General features: G+C 49.4%; 1 protein-coding gene across 3 annotated transcripts in view; it reads right to left on the minus strand.

The window, feature by feature from the left end:
* CAMK2A (calcium/calmodulin dependent protein kinase II alpha) overlaps positions 1-19,193 on the minus strand; it is a gene marked incomplete at its 3' end in the record, with an annotated part of 64,617 nt that overhangs the window by 12,784 nt on the left and 32,640 nt on the right. For 2 of the 3 annotated variants that reach the window (XM_084779258.1, XM_084779259.1), the window contains exons 7-14: positions 18,116-18,218; positions 16,430-16,513; positions 16,225-16,319; positions 15,332-15,454; positions 14,905-14,988; positions 13,518-13,560; positions 9,211-9,251; positions 3,813-3,861 (exon numbers count right to left, since the gene is read on the minus strand). In XM_084779258.1, coding sequence (XP_084635384.1) covers positions 3,813-3,861; positions 9,211-9,251; positions 13,518-13,560; positions 14,905-14,988; positions 15,332-15,454; positions 16,225-16,319; positions 16,430-16,513; positions 18,116-18,218 — 622 coding nt within the window. Of the gene's footprint in view, positions 1-3,812; positions 3,862-4,793; positions 4,827-9,210; positions 9,252-13,517; positions 13,561-14,904; positions 14,989-15,331; positions 15,455-16,224; positions 16,320-16,429; positions 16,514-18,115; positions 18,219-19,193 lie in introns of all 3 variants that reach the window. The other variant, XM_084779257.1, reaches the window with a different exon arrangement.

Raw genomic sequence — 19,193 nt, forward strand, 5'->3', positions numbered from 1 at the left:
CCATGACTGCCTACCGTGATGGAAGGTGCTCTCAAACTACAAGCCAAAACAAACCCTTCCTTAAATTGCTTTTTACTTTTTTATTGTTGTTGTTGCCACACTAACGGGAAAAATAACTAATACCATAACCCACATGGGCCTTTCCTCCCTCTATAAAACGGGAAGAAGTAAATTAAAATCTGAGACAAATTGTCCCATGGATCCCTTAAAGTAGAGGAGGCTGTTGGCAAATGTGGGGCCTCGGGGCACAGCCCGAAGTCACCATCCAGGTGGAATAGGTCTTTGACAGCTCCTATTTTACATTACTAGTGCACACACATTTTGTATTCTACTCCAAATATTCTGTCTGTTTAACATATAAATATTTGTCTTAAAATAGTCTTGGAATCAAATTGACACTCCAAGAAAATGTCATGGGGCTCGCTGTCACTCAACCAGGAACTCCAGTTTCCTGAAATAAAAGAAATAAAGATTTCTCTAAACAATCATCACACGCCAAATGCTGTGCATGCACGGTACGTGAGCTGTCATTTCATCTGCACTGAAATCTCAGAGGTGGGTCCTGTTATCAAAACCTGGTTATTACCAAGGAAACAGGAACTCAAGAGAGGTTACATTGACTGACAAAGGTCACCCAGACAGTGGAATATGGTGCCTAATCACATCCATAGTTTCTATTTGCCCTAAAGGTCAAAAATAGAATCTAGCTGCCTCAGAATCCAAAGCCCATCTACCACCAAGTCATAAGCCTAGCCCTACTGTATATTTTTTTCACAGCAAAATATCAAAATTCCAGGCCAAAAAAAAAAAACCAAAACAAACAAACAAAAAAACAAAGAAACCAACCAACCAACCAACCAACCAACCAACCAAACATGCGACATTTTTTCCATGTTTCAACACACCCTCCCCCAACTCAAGGCATCTGGCTCCTTCCCCCGCATGCAGCCCACTGAGTGCTCTAGTTTCCCTGTCTTGGGAAATGTGAGAGGTAGGGTGCTGCTGCAGGTGAACCATGGGACTCTGCTAGCCGTTAAGGATCTGTGTTTCCTATACAGAATCGGCACACGGCTCCTTCCCAGAATACCTTCCCGAGGCCTCCAGGACTCTGCTCAGCAGGGTCCAGATGCAGACTGTCTGGGTTCAGACCTCAACCCCACTTTGAGCCAGTTTCCCCAAACTCTACATCCTGCATTCTTGGCTGCAGAAGGGGGTCATGGCAAAGTGAACTGTTTACTGTAGAAAGCCTCTAGGTCAATGGTTTTCAACCTCTGGGTTGTGGCCTCTCTGAGGTCATTTATCAGCTATTTACGCTACAGTCCGTAACAGTAGCAATAAAATTACAGCTACAAAGTAGCAATGGGATAATTTTATGGTTGGGGGTCACCACAACATGAGAACTGTATTAAAGGGCCACAGCATTAGGAAGGTTGAGAACCACTGCTCTAAATCCAATTTTTTCACACTGTGAAACAACATTATCATCAGCAATGTTCATGAACAGAACTATGCAATACGGTCACAAAGATTATTATTTTTTTAAATGCAAAAAAAAAAAAAAAAAAGAACCTCTCACACTTTAGGATCACTCAGCAGTTATGAGTGTAGGCAGAAGACACTGGTTCAGTTCCCAGCACCCACATGGCTGCATACAACCATCACTCCATTTCCAGAGAATCTAGTGCCTGCTTCTGGCCTCTGAGGGCACCAGGCATGCACTTAGTACACTTATACATGTAAGCAAAATATTCATACACATAAAATTAAAATTAATGAATTTTTAGCTGGGCATGATGGCACAAGCCTTTAATCCTAGCACTCGGGGAGACCTCTGCGAGTTCTCCGTGAGTTCAAGGCCAGCCTGGTCTACAAAGTGTGTCCAGGACAGCCAAGGCTACACAGAGAAACCCTGTGTGGTCAAAAAAACCAAAATAGATAAATCTTTTAAGGTTGTTCGGTTCAAAGTGAGTTTGTGATTCTGTGTTGGGCTGTGTTCACAGCTACCCTTGACCACAAGTGGCCTGCAGGCTGCAGGTTAGACACACCTGGTCCAGGTGGAGCCCCGGGGTTAGCAAGTATCCATGAACTGAAGATGGCTCTTCTTGCTATTTCCTTTCTTGAGACCCCTGTCCACACAGAGCTCTCTGTTCCCTTATCCAGCTGGTAGGTTTTATTGTGAGTCCAGGTTTCAGGGTGCTGACCTCAGCTTGTGCTCCTGCCTTGGCACCTCACGCATGAAGGCAGCAGATGTGCCATTCCAGCTGGCTGACCTAGGCACCTCTGAAAACAGTTAGGCTATGAGCCATTAAACCCCATCTTTGGTTTTGACTTCACTCTAGCTGACTGGAATTTCTGGGCTACTGTTCTCTATTTCTTTATTCTATTGCTTCATGTCTTAAAAATGAAAAGTCTCTGATGGGGTTGAAGAGCAGATGGTTTAGTTTTATAAGCAAGCTTAGTTGTCTAGGGTTTAAGACACTTTTCAGGTCTAGATAGATGTTTTAAGTTGATAATGATGAGATATGATAGATATTGATTTACATTCAGGAATTTTAGACTCCCCAAGATAGGCAAGATGTTTTCTTTAAGGCTACCAAATACAAAAATAGCCAAAACACTATGAATGTAACATATATATAATTTCTGATTGTTTCATCGTTCTTCTTGCTGTAGGTAGTTTATTGTATATATGTGTAATAATATAAATGTATATGTACTTTAAATTTTTTTTTTGAGACAGGGTTTCTCTGTGTAGCCTTGACTGTACTGGACTCACTTTGTAGTCCAGGCTGGCCTCGAACTCACAGCGATCCACCTGCCTCTGCCTCCCGAGTGCTGGGATTAAAGGCACGTGCCACCACGCCTGGCGTAACTTTAAAAATTTTTTAAAAAAAGAAAAAAAGAAAAGAAAAAAAAAAGAAAAAGAAAAAGAAAAAGCCCAAGAGCTCAAGGACACCACAAGAAAACATTCAGAATCAACTAAGCTGGGCACATAGAGGCCCATAGAGACTGAACCACTAAACAGGTCTAGGATGGACCTAGACCCTTGGCATATATATAACAGTTGTGCAGCTTGGTCTTCTTCTGGGACTCCTAAGAGCAGAGCAGGAGCTGTATCTGACTCTGTGGGCTGCCTCTGGATCCCTGTCTGCTACCTGGGCTGCCTTGCCTAGACACAATAGCAGAAGATGCACCTAGTCCTACTACAACTTGATATACAAAGGCAGCTGATACCCACGGGAGGCCTCCCCCTTTCTGAGCCTTTTCTGAGAAGAAAGGGAGGGTGGGGGGATGTTAGGAAAGTGAGATGAGAGGGAGGGACTAGGAAGAGGGAAGGAAGGGGCAGCTGCAATCGGAGATGCCAAGTAAATAAATTAATTAAAAATATAGGCAACATATTCACACACAAAAATCTCAGTTGGGTTATTTCTAAAAAGAACACGAAGTTGGAGGCCTATAGAATAGAGGTAGGTCTGAGAGGACTTAGGGGGAAGAATAAGAGGTGAATATGGTCTAAATACATTGTATGAAATTCTCAGGGAATTAATAAAAATATTATATTATATTAAGAAACCTAAAATGACTTACTTCAAAAGGAAAGTTCATGTTACTAAGTATCATGTATCTATGGCTTAAATATGTTAATTTTTTTCTCTGATAGTGAAATAAACCCATAAGCTAAAATTAAGAGAATTTCTTTTGTGTACCCACGCCCATAATATGTCCTGATTAACATGAGCCAAATCCAGGCCTCTGGCGTGGTGGGTAGGAACAACAGTAAAAAGTCTACTCAGCAGGCCAGGCCTCCCTACCTTTGGTGTCTTCATCCTCAATGGTGGTATTGGTACTCTCAGAAGATTCCTGCCAAAGAGAAGAAAAGAGACGGTGAGGAGGGCCTGGCAGCAGGAGGGGCTGGGTCAGGTTGGCGACCTGGCTGCCTGGTGATTCGCTGGGCTCTGTGGCCTCTCTGCTGACCAGCTATTTCATACATTCCAGCCTGAGGGAACCCAGCTAAGCAGGCAGCTGAGGCAGGGCCGGCATGAAGTGATCCCTGGCCTCTCTGGGATGGTTGAGATGAGCTCCCTGGGTCCTTTCTGCTCATGGGGGCAGAGAAGGGGTGCAGAAGAGCAGAAAGACACCACGGGAGCCACAGAATGGGGAAGAAATACACACACTGGCAGGAAAAGAAGAGAGAGAGAGAGAGAGAGAGAAGGAAAGGCTGGGTCCAGTGTGAGACAGGGTGGGCTTTCCAGAGTGAAGGAAAGCCAACTGCACAACCGAGACTGCCATGGAACCAAAAGAAGAGGGACACGGGCCACCGGTGTCACCCTTGACACTCTAGACAGAAGCAGGGCTGTGGCTCCCCTGCTGGAGTGGCCTATGCAAGCTCAAGGGGCCTCCATGACGTCTGCTGCTTTGGCCAAACTGAGCCCCACCCTAGCAGCAAGTGGCACAAACCAAGCCCTGACATGAGCTATTGAGCAGAGGAGTGGGAGAAGCAAGAAGCCAAGGACAGGACTTGGTTCAAATCCACCTTTGGAGTACAGGAAGTTCTTAGATCTGCGGCTGGCCTACTGGTCTGGGCCACGGAATTGTAGGTGTCAACAGAAACACGCAAACAACACACACACACAACACACATATTGTCACACAATGCACACGTACCACCCATGCCCTGAGCACTCTCTCCCCGCCCCGGGTTCCTGGGCAGCCTGCAGGAAGGAGGCAGGAGCGAGGGAGCAAGGGTCCAAGGCCCAGCATTTACCCGTGTTTGGGAGACGGCAGACACTCACCATTAACTGAACGCTGGAACTGGACTTTCTTTTCTGGAAAAACAAGGAGAAGAGATGGGACAGGAAAAGACACAGCGTGAAAACAGCAGGGAGGTTAGGAGGAAGGACGGCCTCGGGGCCATCCTGTGTGGTCCTTTCTGGTCAGCAACATCTAGCCTGACATGTTCTGGGTCCTCAAATGCCTGTATCTGGCTCTACCAACTTAACATCCAAGTTCAAGGCTAAGTCTGCCTTTGACTAGGACCGTCTGCCATGCCTCACTCTGATAGGGAAGCTAGTCTTGGCTCTTAGGTGTTGGCTGTCTGCTCCTTTTAGGGGACATCAGGGTGCTAAGAAAGATGAGCCCCAGATTTTCCGTGTTTTTCTGCTAAACAGACCCCAGTCCTAGGCCCACTGTCTCTTAGGAGGGTTCTTCTTTTATTTTTGTTCCTTGTGAACCCCAAGGCCTTATGAATGCCAGACAAGCGCTCTGTCCCTGAGTCCTGGACAGAAGAGCAGGTCCTCTCTGAGGATTTTGATTAAGTCTTTCTTGGTGGGATCTGGTCATGTCCACTTTTGAGAATATACTCAAGGTGGCCCTGGGAGCTCCTTGGCAGTCTCGTTTGTGGTCATGACTTCTCAGCAACTGTGTTATTCAGATCCTTTATGGCAAGAGAGAACTGGCCAGAAGTCCTCTCCTGTCCTGTCTTCTCATCTCTTCCTCTTTCTCCTGTCCTGTCCTGTCCTGTCCTGTCCTGTCCTGTCCTGTCTTGTCCTGTCCTCACCTCTCCTCTCCTCTATGCTAGCCTCCCTCCATGGCTGCAGCTTGGCCAGACAGCATGTGGGGAAGCAGGACAGGCCCATACAGCTCAGCTGTCAGCAGAAACTCGAGGAGGCCCACGAGCCAGAAGGTTCCAGGTGGGACATGAAGAGGAAACACAGGGCAGAGACTGCATCAGATTCGGACGTACAGTGACAGGATGGGACATAGGGGAGAGGTTAACAACGCCACGGATGGGACACCAACAGGGCAGTGAGTGGGGTAAGAGGTGGGGGCCGTGAATCTTCCTATGGAAACCAAGGCCTAAAGGAGGCCAGGGCTGGACACTCCTTCTTGGGGACAGAGGTTCTATATCCTAGAATGACAAATGAGGGTGATGGTCATGCCGCCTGACCGGCCCTTGAGAGTTGGGTTGAAAGGGGGCAAAAGTATAGTTGCTTCTCCTAGAACCACATATGGAAGCTGGCTCTAAGGCCAGCCAAAGTTGCAGAGTGGAATTATAGTCAGTCTTGGCCCTGAAAAGCCTGTAAAGGCTCAAGAAGTATGAGAGTGAGCTCCTGTCAATCAAGCCTAGCAGCCCTCCCCTCAGTGACAGAACAGAGCCTGCACAGCCTCTCCAGTCAAACTCCACATGGACCAGTTTGTCTCTCAACACACAATTGTATAAAGAGCAGGGATTCCCCCTTAAGCTGGGTATATGTTTGTACAGTGAAGGTCCCAGGAGCCTCTCTGGTGAGACCAGCTCACCAGCCTTTGTGAACAACTCTGTACTCTCCTGGTAGACATGGCAGGACCAGGACCAAGCCCTGGGAAGAAGGAACCGTGAGGCTCCAACTCAACCTGTGGCTTTTTGACTTGGGGATTTAAGTGTATAACCATCACTGTCCTCACCCCCCTTTGCCATCTCCACTCCATGGAGGACCAAGGTCTAACCAGCCAAGTTCCCCAAGTCCCAGGCCAGATCCCAATTACTCGTCTCTCCTCCATGTCTGGAAAAGGATAAAGGCTGAGTTAACAAGGGGTTACTGGGCCAGGGACAACCTTTGCACTTCTACTCATCCAAATCTAGACTACCCAGAGAAGTCACTTAGGATGTGTTTTACCCTGAAAGAAACAGGGACATTTTGCCCAGCTGTGCTCTCTGGAAAACACCCTGATAACTACCAGAGTACCCTGCTATGAGAAATTCTTAACCTTGGCCAGTGCCTCTGTCCAAGAGCAGCTAGATTGCGAGTTTCAGCCTTATCATTGGCCCAGCGTGGACCACTCCTGGTCCCAAACCTCACGGCTCTTCAACAGTTTGCCAGGTGCAATGTGAGTTCTTCAACAGCCTGCCAGGGCCAATACAAAAGCCAGGCAGAGCAGGGTACCCCAACTCAGCAACTGCACACTCTGGGTGGAGAGGGTCCCAGCCACTTTAGGCCTGCAGCCCCCAGGTAGCACCATCCCTTTTGCACCCATTTCAAGTTGGGAGCAAAAGTTGGCTCAAGGACAGCAGACCATAGTCCATCACAGCACGTGTCTTAGTTCTGTGACAAGTGTCTGTTAATTTTTCATCTGAGGCTTCCAAGAATGTGCTTTGTTTTTAAGAGAAAACAATGTCTGACACACAAAACAGGAAAGATATTCCCGGTTCAATGGCCTCCTGCGCTCATGAGCACTGTTCACACTCTTAGTGTGTGTCAGCCCAGCTATCCTCACAGCCAGCTAAGGAGGAGAAAGAGAAGGAAGCGCAGTCCCCGGGACTTGAACCAGCCACACCGCCCCAGCTGGCAGTAACCCACCCTATCCTTTGACCCACCATGATGACTCTGTCGTGGAGTTGTTGAGGTTTAAATAGTCTCAGGAATCCCAGGACCCTGAAAACTGTATTTTCCCCTTTCTAGTCCTCTCAACTCCATCTGCTTGCCAGAGGAACCTCCCCAGGATATTTGGGTCCAAAGAGTTCATTTTGAAAAGCATTGATTTTTGTCTAATAACCAAATAGCTAGGTATAGTCAGGAGCTTCTTAATATCTGGGACACATTCTGAGAAATGTGTCGTGAAGTGATTATGTTGTTATGTAGGCATCTTCATGCCTACATAAATTATGTCACTTTATAGGCACCTTGTAAATTGTGTCATTATGTAGGCACCTTAGACCACATGATATCTCTAGTGGTCCTAGGCTCCAAATCTATACAGCGTGTTATTATACCAAATACAGTAGGTATCTGTAATACATGGTAAATACTCTATACCTAAACAAATCTATTTTTATTTTATTTTTTATTTTTTTGGTTTTTTGAGACAGGGTTTCTCTGTGTAGCCTTGGCTGTCCTGGAGTTACTTTGTAGACCAGGTTGGCCTTGAACTCACATCAATCCTTCTGCCTCTGCCTCCCTAGTGCTGGGGTTAAAGGTGTGTGCCACCACACCAGGCTCCTAAACAAATCTAAGCATGTGTAATTACATCAAGGGCCTGGTGTAGTGGTACACACTTGTAACTCCAGGCCTCTAGAGGCTGGACCAGGAAGATCACGTGATTGAGACTGGCTTGGGCTGCATGGTGAGATTCTATGTCCAAAAAAAAAGTTGGGGGAAGGTACGGTAAAACTGCTAGGCACTAGGAGCTTCCCCGTTCCACTGTTGTCTTTGTGAATCACCACTGCGTATGAACTCTGTCACTAACCAGGCACCATTACACAGCACGTGGCCACAGTCCTCAAGCACACAACTATGAGACAGGAGAATGGTTAGATCAGAGAGAAAGTTTGTTCTTTTGTATGTTTTCAGAACTGAAATCTTGGAAATTATCACCAAGTCCGCATCCCACCTGAGGCACCTAAGAGACCCTCAGGTGGAAAAAGGCAATGGGGGCAGAGGGGAAAACCCAATTCTGGCCTGAGATACCCAGCCCAGATTCTCCCCCATGCAGTCCCAGGCAGCCCAGAGCCATTCTAAGGGAAGCTGTGCAGCCACCAGCACACACTGAATGGCCACCCAGACCATTCAGGACCTCGCACCTCCTGGGTAGGTGGGTGCGGAGCCCAGAATAAGGCAGTCTCTGGAGGCAAGACCCTCATGAGGCAGTCAGATAGCGGAAGAGGAGGGGAGACTGCAGAGAGCAGAGGGACCAGGCCCCAGACAGCAGAGGGAGAAGTGAGAAGAAACAAGAAAGAGGGGCCAGCAAGTACGGAGAGAGGGGCAACTTGGGTTTCAGGGGCACAGGCATTGGTGGAGAAGGGGGCCTCTGGATCCCAAAGCCTGGTGAAATTAGTAGCTGCCCACTCTCCATGGGCCTTATAGGCTACACTGGTGTACGGACAAGCCAGGGTCCATCCAGCCCCAAATGCTTGGGCAGAAGGAGATCACCTCAGTGACCCTTTCTGTCCCCTTTGCACCCTCTTGTCACAGTTTTCCAGCCCCATAGAGTCCCAAAAGCCTCCTCAAAGATCTGCCCCTTTACTGTGCTCCGGGCAAGCCAAGCCACCTGCCGTCCTCAATCTGCTCCCAGCAAACATAGTGAGAGGTGGGCACCGGAGCATAGACTGGGTGATCTGGGGAGAGCTTGGCCCTGGATGTGACATGTCACCATTAGTGAGGCTCCTCGCCTGAGGCCTGACAGTGAGCGGGGAGCCGCTGCCAGAGACAGGCCTGCTGGCTCCTGGGGACTTACCTTCACACCATCGCTCTTCTTGTTCCCTCCACTCTTTCCTCCTGTGGAGGAGAGAAAGTAGAGGGTTAGCAACACCAGGCAGGGCACCAGGGCCCACAGAGTGAGGAAGAGCAACATTTGCACGCAGCACAGTGGCTGAGAGCAGCGGAGGGTGGACTGTCTGGGAACAGAGTCGGCTTGGCAACCAGTGAGAGCCTTCCTCCTCCTCCTCCTCCTCCTCTTCCTTCCACTTGTCTTCTTCCACCTTCTACTCCCTCTTCAGCAGCCCACAGAGTGGGTCTGGGATCCCCAGTTCTCAGCAATCTTGGCGATAGCCCTGTGGCTTTGGGGCTTGGAGAGGTGACCAGTGTGTGCCGGGTCCATAGGGTTACTGTTTGAGCCTGGGGATTCCCTCTGGATCCCTGTCACCGAGATGTCGTTGGTGGCCAACTCGGAGGCCTGCAGCCTGATTGAGGGCTGGAAGCTCCCTCCCTTGGCCCCCACCTGCCCTGGCCCTCTCTAATTTTAGCCCCACGCTGCTGCTGAGGTCATGTGTCCGCCCTGCCTACTCACTCAGGACAGCTGCAGACTGCATTTTGCTGGTGACAAGAAGCAGATGTCCCCTGCTGGGGCCCACCCCTGCCTGGACACTCATTCCTTGCCTTGCTTCTCAGCAGCATAGGCCTAAGCTCAACCTCTGGAGCACCACTCTATGGCTGGCTGAGCCAGGCGAAAACTCAAGCCACAACCCTCACAGAAGCTTATACCATGGATTCCCTTTTCCTCCCTCCTCACTTCCTGGCTGGAGCTCAGACAGTGGGCATGAGCCAGAAAGTAGCATGAATGCCCAGCCCTGTTCTGACTTGTACTTGGCCACTTCAGACCTTTAAAAGAAGGCCTTAAATGAGGCATGGGCTCTCCGAAGTGCTTTAACACAGAAGTCAGGGTACCATGTTTTTCAGACTATAAGACGCACCTGACTGTAAGATGCACCCAGTTTTTAGAGAAGTAAAACAGTAAAAACAGCAATCAGACCATAATTCCTCGCCCTCTTCCCAAACTTTGAGGGGGGGGGGGGAAGTGCGTTTTATGGTCCAAAAAATACAGTATATACAGTCGATGCTCAATGACACTGTGACTAGTCCTTCTCCAAGAAGCCCCAAGAGGGTGAAATGGGGGTGGGGTGGGGATGTTGAGGATAGCCTGCACTGAAGCCCCAGAGGCTCCCAGGGGACGAGCTCACAAATGCTCCCATAATTCCACCTGTCACCTGTCAAAACTCCCAATGGATAGAGGTCGTTTCTGTGTGCCAAGCATGAAAGGATTGGTGTCTGCCTTTCCAGGCTGTGCAAGTAGAGCCAGGATGAGCAGCACATTCCTGTGCTGACATTGGAGGCTCTCAGTCCCAACCCAGTGTAGTACAGGTCTGTGTCCAATGGAGCCAGGCTCTGATTTTCTTTCCAGAATAGGCCCAGACTGGCCTTTGCCTCACTGTGTGACCTTGTTCTGATCTTCCCGCCTCCATTTCCTGAATCTTGGGATTACAGCCATGTGCCACCACACACATGTGTTGCTGTTGGGTTGGGGGTTTTGCTGTTGTTGTTGGCTTCGTCTCTGTGTAGTCCTGGCTGTCCCAGAACTTGTTCTGTAGACCAGGCTGGCCTAACAAACTTGAATTTGTTGCTGGAGATAGGCTTTATGCATTCTAGGCAAGCATTCTACCATCTAAGCTGCATCCAGACTGATTTTCAAAAGATCACAGAAATCTGGAGTGGGGATGGAGTGTCAGTAAAATCTCTTGATTTTTTTTTTTTAAGTTGGTGGGTGTGTCTATGTGTGCACATGTGGAGGCTGATGTTGCATACCTTTCTTGATCATGCTTTTCCTTTTCTTTCTTTCTTTTTAAAAACAGGGTTGTTGTTGTTGTTGTTTTGTTTTGTTTTTTTACAGAGCTACCATGTAGCTCTGGCTAGAACTTGCTATGTAGAGCAGGTTGGCCTTGAGCTCACAGAGATCCACCTCCTTCTCTGCCTCCAGAGGGCTGGGATTAATTAAAGGCATATGCTACCAGATCCTCCTTATTTTCTGAGACAAGGTTTCTCAATAGCCCTGGGGTTTACTGATCTGCTAGACCACTGGCCAGCTAGCCCTGTGTCTGCCTCCCAGTGTTGGGAGTACTGATGCATCTAGCTTTTCAAATGGGCACCAGGGATCTGCACTCAGTTCTGCATTGCTTGCCCAGCAAGTGCTTTCCCAGGAGCCATCTCCCCAAGCCCTCAAATCTCCTGATCTTTAATGGCTAGAAATCTATTCTCCAAATTTTTTTCTTTTCTTTTCTTCTTTTTCTTCTTCTTTTTTGTATTGGAAACCTAGGACAGATCCAAAAATCCTTCTTGAAAAAATAAAAGATTTAGTTAGCTATTTATGTGTGTTTGTGTGAATTTACATGTACCACATGTGTGCAGGACCCCATAGAGGCCATTAAGAGAGCATTAGATCCCCTAGGACTGGAGTTACAGGCTGTTGTAAACCTCTGCATAGATTCTGGTAATTAAGCTTGAGTCATGTTCAAGAATAGTAAATGCTCCTACCTGCTGAGGCATCTCTCCAGCCCCCCCACCCTTGAAAAAAAAAAAGAAAAGAAAAGAAAAACACTTCTTCCTCAGCCCTAGCTTACCAAGCCCATTCTGTGGGCTTGAGATGGGTATTTTCATAGAACAACAAAACAAAATAACCCTCTGTCTGTGCGGCTCAGCTTTCAGTGTTCAGTCAGCAACAACAACAACAACAACAACAACAACAACAACAACAACAATAACAATAAAAACAATCAGATCCGTGTCTGAGGAAGGTTCAGTATGGATGAAGACCACCTTCCAGCTGGTCATCCTGTAGGCGGACCCTCCTAGGGTACCCGGACCTACAGCCTGCTCAGAAGTGACCCCTGGCTGAAGTTGGCCTGTGTCTGTGTGTGCAGTTGTCTGCACTGGCCCAGCCCCAGTGCCAGAGCTTTTCTGGTGAGCTCTGCCACTTCCACTGTCTATATCTGCTCTGCTGCCCCGTCAGCACCCAGGACTCCCCAGGGAGAGGCCTTAAGCGGCACTGGCCTGTCACTGACCCGTGTGCCAAGAGGAGTTGCTAAGCTCTGACAATAATCCTTTCCCTCCTGTTCAGAGCTACATGCCCAAGTGCTTGGGCACTCCCTGGAAGTCTCCTGCCCTGGTCTGCTGGGTAACCCAGCTTGTACAAAAACACCTGCTAGGAGTTGGACTGATCTGTGCTGGAGACAGGTTCTGCTTCTCTTGAATGCTGGGGACCTGGGAAGAGACAGAGCACACTGTCCTAAGCTTTTGTCACCTCCACCTAGAAAAAGGGGACAGCCCCTGCTGCCTTGTTATGAAACAAACTGAGCTGAAGCTAGGGGCCTGGAGGATATGGCTCTTACATGAGTGCTTTCTGGGTGTGGCTCCTTCCTGCAGGACTGGACTCCAATAATTGACTTCCCCTCTAGCTGCCCTCGCCCGAGAACCCCAGTACTGCTGCAGACTGGGGAGCCAAACTGAATTCTAACTAGGCCGTGGTTTGCTGACCTTTTTTTTTTTAAGATTTATTTATTAATTATGTATATAGTTTTCACTTGCATTATGCCTGCACACCAGAAGAGGGTACCTGATCTCAGTATGGATGGTTGGGAGCCACCATGTGGTTGCTGAGAATTGAACTCAGGACCTTTGGAAGAGCAGCCAATGCTCTTAACCTCTGAGCCATCTTTCCAGCATTGGTTTGCTGACTTTTGATCTCTCTTCTTTCCTTTGCTTTCCTTTTTTTTTTTTTTTTTTTTTTTTTTTGAGACAGGCTTTCTCTATGTTATCTTGACTGTCCTGGACTTGCTTTGTAGACCAGGCTGGCCTCGAACTCACAGCGATCCATCTGCCTCTGCCTCCTGAGTGCTGGGATTAAAAATGTGCGCCACCCCACCCCACTTGTTTTGTTTTAAGATTTATTTATTTATTATTTATATAGTATTCTGCCTGTATGTGCCTGCACACCAGAAGAGGGCACCAGATCTCATTACAGATGGTTTTGAGCCACCATGTGGTTGCTGGGAGTTGAACTCAGGACCTTTGGAAGAACGGCCAGTGTTCTTAGCCCCTGAGCCATCTCTCCAGCCCATCCTTTCTTTGTGCTGATTAAGGCAGGTGAGTTAAGCCTGGATCACGGTGTCTCCTGCAGCCCCGTCTCAGGGTACACCCAAGCTGCCCAACAGTGTAACTGGCATCCAGCAGACCAATGCAGGATGCATTAGGGACTCTAGCCCCACCACCTACCGGAGAAGTTCCTGGTGGCCAGCATAGTGGTGAGGATGGCTCCCTGCAAAATACAAGAGAGGCCCCAAAAGAGGCACAGGTGAGGGGAGGAACATAGACAGGACCAGAAGGGCATGGTGAAGAGAAGGCAGTGTGTCCTTCAGAGAGAAACCAAAGTCTCTGCCCCTGACCCCTCTATTTAACCACATCCCACCCTCTAGCCCAGAGCCCATCCGCTCTCCCCAGAGAAGGAAGCTTTGGCAAGCACAGCTCTTGAGGTAGGAGCAGGCATTAATAGGTCCTATGGCCTGGCCAATGCTAACAGGCTCTGAGGTTCCTAAAGGCTACAGAAGTTTCCTGCCTGGTTGGGGAAGGCAGACAGTACCTGTGCTGCTAGACTTGGAGGTCCTAGCTCTAGATCATTTCTTGCCTCGATGGCCTCTGGATCATACCAGGAGGATAGGGGCTTGGAGAAACCCTCTCTGTTAGTGAAGGGCTGGAAACTAGGGCCCAGCTGGTCCTTGTGTTGTCTCATTAAGACCTGACTCAGACCATCTCCGAACCCAACAGCCCATTCCATTAAGAATCCCTGATCCCCACACTCCCACTGGGGTGGGAGTGTGACTCAGTTTCCCCTGACCCTGCACCAGTCATCACCCCTTTGCCTAGGTTCTCATCCTGAGCTCTCATCCCAGGTCTGAGAGCAGTAGATGTGGGAGTTGCCGGTGAGCTAAGGCCTCCACTTCTGCCCTCCTTACATCCTCATCGGGAGCACTGACAGCTGTCATAGTGGAGCCTTCCTGAGTGCAGGACCTGCTGAGAATATCCAGCTCAGGGTCCACCTAATGCCACGGAGGCTTTCTCAGGCCCTCCAGCCTATCTCTGATGGGCTCATCCATTCGTCTTCTATGCTCAGCAACTGGGGTCTGTCTCTCAAATGTGGTTCCATGTCTGGTCACATGTGCTCCCCGCAAAGCTCTCTTAAGCCATTTGTGTTCCCCTAGAGAGCAGTGCTCATGCTTACAAACGTCTGTACAGGCCATCGCTGTGTCTGGAACATCTTCCCCATTGTCACTCTATACCTGCTTGTCATGAAGAGTCAACTCAAATGCCACTGCCTCCAGGAAGGCCTCTTGAGATTCTTCCCAGAATGCTCCAGGCCGGGGAAGGCCATCACTCTGCTATGTTACCCACCATCAGACACAGTACTCACCATGCCCAACAGAGTCCTCCTGCTTATCTGTCCCCTCAACCAGAGTGCAGACAGGGTAGGGTAGAGTCAGATTTGCTGCTTACTCCCCCAAACCCCTTTGTAGCCAGCAATGCAAGAATGTCCAATAAACATATGTGAGACTGATGAAAGAAAGAACTAGTGAGCCCAGTGATGCCAAGGACAAGGACAAGTTACCTTCAGTTTCCTCCTGGCGTTGAACTTCTTCAGGCAGTCCACGGTCTCCTGTCTGTGCATGCAGGAGGCCACAGTCGAGCGGTGCTGGAAAGAAAGTAAGAACTGTATGAGGGGACGGCCCATGGGAGGACAGACCAACCCAATAGCACTTGAGCAAAAATTTGACGATATCTTAAGGAGGATGACCTTTCATTCTGCTACATGGTATAGGATGGCTAAGACCTTGGTACCCATCAATCAGTACCAGTAACACACCCAACATGATGCCCACCCAGAATTTCCCTCATTTCTATATTGTCTCTGAGACCCACAGGGAGCCAGAGATTCTCAGATAAGGCCCCCTGAGCTCCATACTGGGGCTGTGGGGCCAGGGACATGATACTGAGTGACAAAGCCTCCAGAGTGGGTGTGGTTGATAAAGGCTCACCGAGATCCAGGGGTGCTTGAGAGCCTCAGCAGCCGTGATGCGTTTGGACGGGTTGATGGTCAGCATCTTATTGATCAGATCCTTGGCTTCTGGGGTGACGGTGTCCCATTCTGGTGAGGGGAACTGGAAGGGGCAGAGGGGCCAGGTTTGCCTAGCCTGCCCCAGGCCACCCCTGCGATCCTCCAGCCCCTGACTGGCAGGGGAGCAGGCAGGGGTTCTCATACCCAACCACTCAGGCGTCCACAAGGTACTTAGAAACGTGGGCGCCAGAGCCAGACGGCCACACCCAAGTCCCACACACTAAGCATCTTTGTCCTCAGCCTCCCTATATGTGTAATGAAGGGGAATAGCAGTAACTATGTCATATATTGGAGTGATGGCTATGTGATAATACATGTAAAACATTCAGAAATACGATACAAAAGGGCTCAGTTTTTTTAATATATAGAAGGGGAAAAAAGCATGTCTCAGAGTCAGGTATGGTGGGAGATAATGGTCATCTCAGAATTTGGGAGGTAGGAGCAGGGGAATCAGGAGGCCCTGACTACATAGTGACTCTCAGACCAGCCTGGTCTCATGAGACATCTTTTGGAAATTAATTAATTAGTTGGTTGGTTGATTAAGTAATCATAAGCAAATAAAATGCTTGGGGCCTGTCCCTTGCCTCTACCTTCTAGTGCCCCATGGGATACATTCCACAACTTTTAGACCTTAGTCATTAGGCACCATGAGGTCATGGCCTGGCTCTGCTGGTCAGTCTTGGAGCAGCCCTGAGCTTCATCCTCTGCAGTGGAAAGAGTAGTGGTGTGTCCTCCGATCCCTGGCTTCTTAGGCCACTGGCTCTCACCAGAAGGGGAGCATCAGCATCAGCCAGAGAAGGAGGCAACACTCACATCATAGGCACCAGCTTTGATCTGCTGGTACAGGCGATGCTGGTCCTCATCCCAGAATGGGGGGTACCCAACCAGCAAGATATACAGGATGACGCCTGGGGAGAGGAGCAGGAGAGGAGAGATGAGCAAGGAGAGTGGTGGAAAATGGAGCCGGTCCTATAGGCCCAGAGGGCTGCGAGACAAACAGGCCTGCAGGCGGACTTACCGCAGGCCCACAGGTCCACGGGCTTCCCGTACGGGTCCTTGCGCAGCACTTCTGGGGAGAGGTATCCAGGTGTCCCTGCGAACCCTGCTCCCCAGACACACAGACAGGCAGACACACACACAGAGGTTGGCACGTGAGTAGTCTGGAGCAAGACCCTGCAGGAGAGGGGACGAGGATAGCCCTGGAGCTGGAGAACACAGCCCTGCCCCAAAGCTGGGGTTGTTCTGTGCAAACCCAGGGGCCTTGGTAAGCTGCTGAGGCCTCTACACCAGACTGGACCAGACAGGTGTGTACCCCACCTGCCTTCTACTCCCCACTCCTCAGGTAGACAACAGTTACCAAACACAGAGCTCCTTTCTCTCTGGGTCCCAGCTTTCAGTGCAGCCGTTACCTATCACTTGCTGGTGTCCCTAAAGAGCTGATTCGCTGCCCATACCCCACACCCTGCTCAAGGGCTGCTCATGAGATGTCAGAGTCGTGTGTGTATGTGTGTGTGTGTGTTGTGATATGTGTGTATATGCATGTGTGCATGAGTGTGTGTGGTGTAATGTATGTGTTTGTGTGTGCATATGTGTGCATGAGTGTGTGTGTACATGTGTGTGTGTGGTATGGTATGTGATGTGTAGATGTGTGTGTGGGGTGTGTATGTGTGGTATGGTATATGATGTGTGTGTGTATGTGTGGTGTGGTGTGTGTGTACATGTGTGTGAGTGTGTATGTGTGTATGTGTGTGTGTGTGTGTTTACTTTCCAGGCCTTAGTTTCCTGATCTGTCAAACAAAGGATTAAACGATCTTGCCTTTCAATACTGAGAGGATTGTTGGAACAATGAAGAAGATTATCTTAACTTGTCATCTCAGGAGCAGTTACTAGTTGCTGCAGATATGTGCTTAGCATTGGGTGAGGCACTTCACATGCATTCTGGTAGTTACCCTGTTGGAGTCCCTGAGAGACATGCTACTGTCCTCTTCCAAGATATGAGAAAAACAACGCTTGATTTTAAAAAACAAAAACCCACACACCTTGTAAGTAGCCGAGTCAGGATTTGAACTCAGAACTCTGGTTCTTGTTTGGTTAGTTGGTTGTTTTTTAAGACACGGTCTCATATGTAGCCCAGGTTGGCCTTGAACTCCCTGTTATTCTGCTTCTCCTTTCTTAGGGATGAGGTTAGAGGCAGGTGCACCACACTCAGCTCAAGCGTTCTGTGTCTAGACCACTGATCACTATAGTTCACTAAGAAGCACCGAGAGCGAGGAGATGTGCCCCATCATTTCCAACCCTGAGGAGTGCTGAGTTGTCTGCACTCACATACCAGGCTTTTCTATACCTGTCCAGTTCTCCTGACCGCTCCCAAGCTGCTTGGCATGTCCCTCCTCTGTTAACACTCAGTATCCAGGGGTCAGGGGAAGTCTACAGAGCTCCCGCCGACCTAGAAGTGCATGCTGCTGTCACAAACAAGGTGTGTCACCTGGTTAGTGATGTCCCTGTGCCCATACCTAGTCCTGAGGGAGAAAGGTTAGCACTGCCCACTAGCCCAGAGGCTGGCTGGGTGCAGCCTATGTTCCCTGGGCCCCAGATGGCCAAACAGCCATCTCTAGACCATTTCACTTTAAGCAGAGGATTCCCAGGGGCACACATGTCATCCAAAGTATGCCCCTCCCTCCCTGCCACCTCACACCCCACTCACCAAACCATGCCTGCTGCTCCCCCTCAACCTCTATGGCCAGGCCAAAGTCTGCCAGCTTCACAGCAGCTCCCTTGAGCTTCGAGGCCAGCAACAGGTTCTCAGGCTTCCCAGGACCAGGAAGGGAGAGAGGGGGGAGGGAGGGAGGGAGAGAGGGAGGGAGAGAGTCAGTAGGTTCAGAGCCTCACCCATACATGGCTTGTTCTCCTCCCAAATATCTCTGTCCAGCTATCAGCTTCATGCCAGCCCTCTAAAGAGCTCTCTCTCTCTCTCTCTCTCTCTCTCTCTCTCTCTCTCTCTCTCTCTCTCTCTCTCTCTCTCTCTCTCTCTCTCCAGTCCTCTCTAGCTCCTGTTAATTAACTATGTTTATCATGTGTGCAAGATGGAGAAAGAGGGGCTCTGAAGGAGTAAGTGAGGTGTCAACAGCTGTTAAATGCTGGCCATCAGAGTCAAGGCAAAGGGGTTTGAATGTAGTTGGCCGTGGAGGAAGGGCCTTATTTCTTTGGGCCATGGCTAGCTTTGAACTGTGACAGGTCAGGTGGGGGGTCCCTGGAAGTCCTGCTGGGGAACAAGTGAGAGCCAGAGTCAACACCAGCTGTCTCCATAGAGACAGGAAGTTTGAGCACTGGGGCTGGGTGCTCAGAGCACTACCGTTTACCATGCTACAAGGCAGGTGCCTCTTGGCTGAAAGACAATGGGTCTTGGATGTGGCAATCATGGTTGACATGGGAGGGGTGCACACAGCTAGCCTCTGGAGCATCAAGGCTGTTGCCTTTGGCTTAAGCTCCCAAAATCTTTCACTTCCTGTAGCTTCCTATCACTGTAAGACTCTGGACAAAGGGGCGTTAGGAGTAAGGATGGATTCCAGCTTAAGACAGTCCCAGCTTCTAATTCCAATGCTGCCCCTGCTGCAGTGGAACCTGGCCAAAACGACTTCCCTTCTCTGATGGTTGGTTTCCTTTCAGAGAAAAGGGACAGATGCCTGCCTTGTAGAATGGTGTCTAGGTGTGTAAACAGCAGGTTCTGCTTTCTGAGCACGGAGATGGGGGGGGGCGATGGGGGGGGGCTCTAACTTCCTGCT

Source organism: Acomys minous, assembly GCF_964271855.1.
Source record: "Acomys minous genome assembly, chromosome: 4".
In the NCBI taxonomy this organism is placed as follows: Eukaryota; Metazoa; Chordata; class Mammalia; order Rodentia; family Muridae; genus Acomys; species Acomys minous.